Raw genomic sequence first — 8,428 nt, forward strand, 5'->3', positions numbered from 1 at the left:
TGTGTGTGTGTGTGTGTGTGTGTGTGTGTGTGTGTGTGTGTGTGTGTAGGGGGCTGGGGGTGGTCAGGTGGCGGTGTACGGATGTCCCACTCCATGGGCTACTCCTCGAGGGCACGGAGGCTGCACGTTGCCCTGGTGTGGATGCCAGAGAATGGGCCCAGGTAGAAGTGCCTTGAAGTGGGATGAGGAATATGGGGCGGCTGGCTTGGTCCACTGAACAGCAAGTGTCTCACATGTCCTGGTGTGAGTTGAGGGCTCCCCCTGGGACGTTGATGGAGCCAGTTCCCTCAGTGCACAGCCTTCTTGCTAAACGGGAACACCGATCCCTCGAAAGTATAGGTGGTGATGGTTGGGACATGAGGCTTAGTTCTAACAAGGGAGGTTCTTGCGCCCCACCCGATACCCTCCTGCCCTGGGGCCCTCTGGGCGAGCTCCCTGCAGAGGGTCAGCGGGAGATGGCTGAACCCTGATCCCGGTCTCCCTTCTCCCCTCTAGGTGGTGCTGCCCCATCAGCCCCTGGCGACCTACACCACAGTAGGTAAGAGCTCCCCACAGCCCTGGCCTCCTCCCGGACCCGCATCTGGGAGACACCTGCAGCTCTGTAACTTCCTCCTTCCCACAGGTCCTTCCTGCCTTGACATGGAGGTCTCTGCTTCCACAGTGACGGAGGAGGGGGCCCTGTGTGCCGGCTGGCTCTCCCAGCCCGCCCCAGCCACCCTCCAGCCCCTGGCCCCATGGGCACCCTATACGGAGTATGTGTCCCATGAGGCTGTCAGCTGCCCCTACTCAGCTGACATGTATGTGCAGCCCGTGTGCCCCAGCTACACGGTTGTGGGACCCTCCTCGGTGCTGACCTACGCCTCCCAGCCGCTCATCACCAATGTCACGGTATGTCACACAAAGGCCTTTCTATACCCACCCATGCTGAGGGCACCCTTTTAGAACCAGGGCTGACTTCCAGACCCCTGACCTTCCTTGCTGTTGATTCCCAGGATAATCCCATCATCTAAGCCCACCCCATCCTCCAGGAAGGCCTACTTTCATTCCCAATGACTTCAAATATCTTTCATAGAAAAGGCTTATGGCCTCCTTTGCCATGCTTTGTGGTCCTCGGGGTTGGCACGTACTCCTGCCTCTCTGTCCTAAGTCTCCCCTGCTGCCCCATAGGTAGTGAGTCTCGGTGATGAGTCTAAATTTTTATTAAATGGTGATACTTGTGTGGGGTCTCTTGCCAGAGCCAGCCTCTCCTTCCTACTCAGATTATTTAGGGGGTGATCGTTCACCCAATAATGGGATTTACTAGAACATTTTTAGGCTGAGCAACAGGTGACACAATTTTTCAGAAAACTGTACTTTTGATGGAGTCAGACCCACCTGCAGGGTAATTTTTTGAGTTCCATCTCTAGTGTCAGATTGCCTGGGTTCAAATCTCTGCCCCTTCACTCACTAGCTATGTGATCCTGAGCTTGGTGACTTAACGCTCTGAGTCTCAGTGTCCTCATCTGTAAAATGGGTTGATGTCAGGATCAATGACATGATGCATGTAGAGGGCTTAGAACGCTTCCTGGGCTCAGCATAGTTCCTAGCATACAGAAAGCACCCGATAGATGCTAGTTATTATGATCGTTGCCAAGTTGGCCAACAACACTAACAAAGGGCCGTCTTCAAGTGCCAGATAGGAAAGGAAGTGCTTGCTCCCCCAGGATTGGAGGAAGGAAGAGAAACAGTTTTATGTGAATGATGCCTGTTTGACCAAAGGAATGGGAATTCTCCAAGTGTTCAGAGGAGAAAAGACCTGTGGTTACAGCTACATCCAGCTCCAGTCCAAGGAAAACTGTGGGAGATAGAACAGGGGCCTCATGAGTCACTGCAGAACCACCCTTGATGATGGAACTTGCTTTGGTTCCCCAAATCCTCTCTGTTTACCTCAAGGTCCAGTGTCACCCTGATGCTCCTGCCCCTCAAGCACCGTCCAGGCACAGGCTGCAGGAGCCCTCCCACTCCATGCGCACCTGGCTACTCAGCAAACCAGTTGTGGGGCCTGAATGACGGCGGATGGGAAGGAGTTAATTCAACACCTCTCCCAGGCAGCTCATTTCCATATCAGAGGCCTGGGGTGAGGGTGGGGAGTGGTAGACACAATGGTTTCCCAACCATTTCAGGACCGAGCATTCCTTTCATTATTTATCCTTTCATCACTCTCACCTCTTACTTTGAAAGGTTCTGTGTAACAAACAAACTATATTTATTAAGAAATAATTTATTTGTTTTGCCATTTTGTAAATTAACTCATCAAAGCTGGTTAGAGCTGCCAATCAGCACTCCAGATCAGCAGGAGATAAGACCTGTTATGATGACAGTTTGATGTAATTCTATCCCTGAGCCAAGAAACCTGCAGTCACAGTTGACCTGTGCAGGTTTATGACTCAAAACTGTAGGACATCTGTTTGGATTTTTGAAATACTAGAAATAACAAGGCTTTGCTGGGAGGCTGGAAGTCCTCTGAGACCCTTTCCAGCTCTATCATTCTATAGAAAAACATCCTAAAGCCTTGCTACTCAAACTGTGGTCCCTGGACTAGCTGCACTGGTGTCAGCTGGGATCCAACTAGACATGCAGTATTCAGGCCTGACCAGACCTCCTGTACCAGAATCTGCATTGCAACATGGTCCCAGGAGATTAAAATAAGCTCTTCCCTGAGTGACTCCAATAGTTTGCTCCCAAGACACAGTGGCAACTGGAGGAGCTATGACAGAGAAGGGAGTGTGGTAGGGGGAGGTTTTGGCCTCTCACACACACATCTTTCCATGCAAAGACCTTCCTCCCCCACCTGCTTCCTCAGCAGTGGAAGATAGTAAGAATCCAGACCCTGGCTTTGCAGGCTTGAGCTGGGATTCGTAGGGTGGCTGCTGTGCAGGTGAAAGATGTTGTTTACAGAGGACCTGGGAGAACGGCCCTGACCTTTGGAGGTCCCTGGGTTGGCCACAGGGGGCCCAGCTAAGAGGCAGCGGAGGGTGAGGTAGTGGGAGGCTAGTGGAGCTGAGTCCAAGGGGTCCTTAAAATGCCAAAGCTGCTGTGTGGAGCCTGGACAGTCTCTGTGTCTGGGCACAGCAGTGGCCGCTTTGGGATATAGCTGCTATGCCGTGTGATGGGCTTGTTGTTTAACATGCTGTGTTTGCATTGATTTTAAGATGCACACCTCCCCCCTCCTCACACATATTTTAATATCTCTGAAATCGGGATGCATTTTATATTCAGTGAAATCTGGAAAAGTATCTCTAATTCGCTCAGCTCTATGATGCAGTCCTCTGGGTAATCTATTTACAGACGCTTCAGATGGGGAAGTAGCATGAGCAAGGACATATAGCTAGTGAGTGACAGGGTAAGGGATGCGGAAGTTTGTCTGGCTTCTCCCTTGGGGAAGACCTTGAGCAGGGAGAGACGGAGACCTCTGGAGTGAGACGGCAGGAAAGGGCTGAGGTGAGGGAAACAGAGATCCCCGTGGGGACCAGGGTGGGCAGTGGATATACCCCAGGGCTGCTAACCAACCAGTGTCTCCCCCATCACAGACGAGAAGTGCTGCCACACCGACAGTGGGACCCCAGCTGGAGGGCCCAGAGCACCAGGCACCTCTCACCTATTTCCCGTGGCCTCAGCCCCTGTCCACGCTGCCCACCTCCACCCTACAGTACCAGCCTCCAGCCCCAGCCCTGCCAGGGCCCCAGTTTGTCCAGCTCCCTATCTCTATCCCGGAGCCAGTCCTTCAGGACGTGGAAGACCCCAGGAGAGCCATCAGTTCCCTGACCATCGACAAGCTGCTTTTGGAGGAAGAGGATAGCGATACCTATGCGCTCAACCACACGCTTTCCGTGGAAGGCTTTTAGGGCTGGCTCCCACCCGAGCATCCTGTCCCCTGAAACTGGGATTTGAAAATGAGCCTGGGATTGAGCCTCAGGTTCATATCTGTTTGGAGTTTCATAATTACAAACTACAGTTTCTACCCCAAACTAGAATTGTAAACCAGACTTCCTTCCTCCCTCCCTCCCTCCCTTCCTTCCTTCCTCCCTTCCTCTCTTTCTTACTCTCCCTTTCTTATTTCTTTTTCCATTTCTGTTTCCTTTTGGGAGGGAATTATAGGGATTTTAAAGATAATATTTGATGCCAAGTGTTGCCTAATCTGTGGCCCAGGGTTTTCATTTCTGCCACGTTTCCTTCCTGGAGAAGGCCCCTCTCTCCAATGCCCACTGCTTCGTGGGAGCAGCAGCCCTGCTGAGCCGTCTTCAGGCAGTGATGCCCTGTGCTCTGTCATTTTGAGATGGATGGGGTGCCCTGTGAGAAGACCAGCCCTGCCAGCATCTCCAAGGGCAGAACCAATGCCAGAGGCCTTGAGCTGTCAGTTCCCACAGTTGCTCCTTTGTTTGCTGTTCTCAGCTTTGGCCAGATTTACAGTCTTGACAGCAGGGTCTCAAGGCCTGGGGCTCAGCGAGGTGGTGGGTGGAGGGCCGGGGGTGGGGGGGAAGGGAACATCAGAGTGTGTAGGGGCCGGGTCAGAGGGACAAAGGAGGGTTGGGGGCATGGAGTGTGGATGTGGGGGGAGGGGCGAGCAGGAGGGCTGAGGAATGGTTTTCTTTAGATTACTTGGTTATTAAGAAGGGGAATAAATTTAAGAAAATATGGCTTTAATAGGTGGTTTTGCTGCTCTCCTTGAGGATGCTTGCCAGGAGAGCTGAGCTTTGGTCAACAGGATGATGGGATATGTCTGACTGTATCTTTCCATGTCCAGACCCTCTTTGGGGCTATGTTCAGGCCAAGACCCACTGAGGCCCAGAGATGACTGAGACCTGGTTGAGTGTGGCCACATGTGCTTCTTTAGTGTCTTAAGCCTCCATGGACCACGCTTATGTGAAGCCAAGACCGCCTCCCCAAGCACCATCCTTCGTGGGGGTTCTAGAGCCTCAGCCAGAAGGACCATTAGGTTTCATTTCAATTTTTATTTTTTTGCTGGAGAAACATCGGATCTGCAGGGGCCTGAGCACAGCTGTCACCAGGGGTGCACAGCTCCTGACAGAGGCCATGTCCTTCGGGAACTAGCACATCTGTCTGCTAAGGACACCATTGTCACTATTAGGCAGATGCATTAGTTGGAGGACTCCGCATAGAAGTAATGGACTTTTCTGGGAAGTGACCCTTTCTTTGAGATATATATATATATATATACATATATATATATATATATATATATATATTGCCATTTTAAATAAAGACTTTGGAGAAAAATTACCTTTTTTGGATTTTTCTGCTTTGGGTTTATTTTGACCCAAATTTCTGGTATCTGCCTAAAATCCCCAAACAGATATCTTGAATTGTTTTTATTTAGACAATTTTTAGATTTAAAAGGTTAAGATATCATTTTAGATAACAAATTTCTATCTTTGTTGGCAGTGATGTGAGTAGGAAAGGGGGGGGGGTCTCAGGCCTATTTGATCAAAAGCCCTGGCTTCCTATAAAAAACACTATGCAAGAATTTTCCGCTTACTGTTTGAGGGTTTGAGAAGATGCAGAAGCAATCTCCATAAGGGAGTTTAAGCTGAAAAAACAAGCAAAGAAATAAAGTACTTGACATATTTGCTAAGATTTAAATGGTGTTTTCTTTCTTCTTATCTTGAGGTCATGGAAATCTTGGTTGCAGCCATCCATCTAGGTTTCTTCCTGGGTTTTTCTGTTAAGATGGAAACATTTTCAATAAAGATTTGCTCAGACTTTTCTGTGCTGAAGTGTTTTATTTCTTATCAGATTAATCCCCTTAGCTTGCAGTCCCATGTCATGCAGTGCCATTCTAGGAAGGAGCTTATACTAGTCTTGTTGATTTTGCAATGTGACTGGCTGCCAGGGAAGATAAAACCAGCCCCACTGTGCTTGCAGCCCAGTTATCCCAAGCAGGACATGTGAGGCCAGGAGGCTTGGTCTCCAGGAGAGTAGGGATCTGAGGAGAGGAAGAAAATCTTTGTAACCGTATTACTCTTCCTGTTATTCATGGTACGTGAATACCTGCTCATGATGCTGGGGGTCCAGGGATAAATCAACCACTGGCATTTCCACAGCAGGTTCTTAGAGTGTACCAGTCAGAACCCAGGGCCATGTACATGGTGCTGAGTGCTATGCGCAAAGGGAGCCATCTCTTAGGACCAGACCTCACAATGAAATGGGAACTCAAGACGCCAGCAGCCTCCTCTAACACCAGTCCTTGGAATGAGTAACAGTTTGGAGGGATCTCCCTTTCCTGGCGATTTTCTGAGTTGCTGAGAACCTCTGAGCTCATTGCCTTCACTGGTAATATTTACAGGGGTGATTTTTTTAATGATCCACTTTTTTCTGCTGTGTGTCTTATTTCTAGTTTAGGGGGACAAAAGCACATCCAGTTATTTACCTCAGTTTAGATTATCATCACCGTGTCTTTTTTTTTTATTCTCCATATAGATCATAATTCAGAAAAAAGATACGGAAAGAAAAGGATTTGAGGGGTTTTTTTCTCCAGCTTTACTAAGGTACAACTGTAGGGGAAGCTCTTTATAAAATGCACTTTGCAGGGGCTTCCCTGGTGGCACAGTGGTTAAGAATCCACCTGCCAATGCAGGGGACACGGGTTCGAGCCCTGGTCCGGGAAGATCCCACATGCCACGGAGCAACTAAGCCCGTGCGCCACAACTACTGAGCCTGTGCTCTGGAGCCCCTGAGCCACAACTACTGAAGCCTGTGAGCCTATAGCCCATGCTCCGCAACAAGAAAAGCCACTGCAATGAGAAGCCATGCACCGCAAGCCCCCGCTCGCCACAACTAGAGAAAAGCCCACACGCGGCAACAGAAACCCAATGCAGCCAAAAATAAAAATAAATAAATTTAAAAAAAAATGCACTTTGCAGTCCTCACCTCCTTATGTGATAGAAGGGTGAACCACTTGCTGTACGACGTGAAGAGGGTGGCCAGCTTCTTATATATGTATATTTAGTAGTTTTTAAATTGTATCCCTGAACTATTCTATAAATAAAACATCCAATATAAAACAGTCACAATAATAGAAATTTAAAAGATGAAGTAAGTATAAAATAGATAATATTTTAATAATTATTTTATTAGTGATATAAAAGTACTTTTGACCTCATTTACTATAAATAATATTTAGAGGGAGAAATGTTATTGAATATGTCTAATTGCTTTTAAAAATCTTTGTAATATGCCAGTTTGAAGATCTGGGTCTTAGTTCAATTGATTTCAGTTCTCTGCTTGAATAGATGTTATAGGTGAAAAAGATACCATACAAAGATATTTAAATCCAAATAAAATAGTATATAATTGGCTGTGCTAAGTAAATTACAAAACTCATTTCGAAATTCCTTCCATCAATTTTGCAAAGGCTTTATTTTAACATTTGGCTAGTAAATTTCATCTTAGTTTATGTCAGCTAGTCTTGCAAACTAGTTAAGGGGGTTGACTTTTTATTTTTTAACACAGTGAGTTAAAACCACTCAAATTCTTTATTTGGAAAATTTAAAATAAACTGAAAAATTCTGCTTCTACTTTTTAAAAAAGTGTAAAGATAAGGGGTTTTACAGGTGACACATACCTACATTGTTGTTAGAAATAATATCACATCATGGTGGAATCATTCCTAAACATGCACTAGACTTCACTTTCTAAAGTTTTCCCCGTTCATTTACTTCTAAAAGTACTATTAAAATGTCATCTATACCTTGATGGGCTGGATTAAATGCAAATTGTGATTATTACTTAAAAAAAATCTGCAGGTAGCATATTTTGGACAGTCAACTTATCAACCAAAAAAGGTCAGAAAATTTAGTACTATTGCATTTTTAAAAAATTGCTAATAATTTATTTTTAAGTTTGACAGTTCTTTGGAGTTTTTTTGCCATGAGATAGTCAGTGATTCTCTTTGTGGTGGAAGAATCTCATATCATTATAAAGATTGTATCATTTAAAACTGTTGCACCTATAAAATTAATCACATTTGTAATTGCCCTGTATACTTCAAAGGTTGCCATATGATATGGAAATGAATAAGCTGAGCAAGGGCATCACCATCACCCCTCCTCTCGTGCATAACTTCCACTTGTCCCCGCAGACACTTTCAGAACCATGGATCACACATAACCAAGTGGGATGCTAGCATTAGTCCATGTTAGGTGACCAATTTGTCCTGGTTTGCCTGGGACCTTCCTGGATTTAGTCCTGTGTTCCAGGAAATCCTTTAGTCTGGAGCAAATTGGGACGTTTGATCACCTCAGTCCACATATTAGATACTAGATATTAATTTCTTCTTTTCTCTGTTTTTTTCTTATAAATTAGTAGTTTCTTGGTCTGCACACCAATGGTTTGTCTCATGTGATTACTAGGATACATGCGTCCCACTTCA

At 46.5% G+C, this 8,428-nt stretch overlaps 1 protein-coding gene across 2 annotated transcripts in view; it reads left to right on the plus strand.

The window, feature by feature from the left end:
• POU2AF1 (POU class 2 homeobox associating factor 1) overlaps positions 1-4,488 on the plus strand; it is a 22,308-nt gene extending 17,820 nt beyond the window's left edge. Inside the window, exons 3-5 of one of the 2 annotated variants that reach the window (XM_029208529.1) lie at positions 496-538; positions 623-888; positions 3,570-4,488. In XM_029208529.1, the coding sequence (XP_029064362.1) occupies positions 496-538; positions 623-888; positions 3,570-3,884 (624 nt within the window). In that variant the 3' untranslated portion in view covers positions 3,885-4,488. Of the gene's footprint in view, positions 1-495; positions 889-3,569 lie in introns of both variants that reach the window. The other variant, XM_029208528.1, reaches the window with a different exon arrangement.
• The last annotated feature ends 3,940 nt before the right edge of the window (positions 4,489-8,428 follow it).

The sequence above is a fragment of the Monodon monoceros genome, unplaced genomic scaffold, assembly GCF_005190385.1.
Source record: "Monodon monoceros isolate NGI ecotype Baffin Bay Population unplaced genomic scaffold, NGI_Narwhal_1 Super_Scaffold_7, whole genome shotgun sequence".
Classification (NCBI taxonomy): Eukaryota; Metazoa; Chordata; class Mammalia; order Artiodactyla; family Monodontidae; genus Monodon; species Monodon monoceros.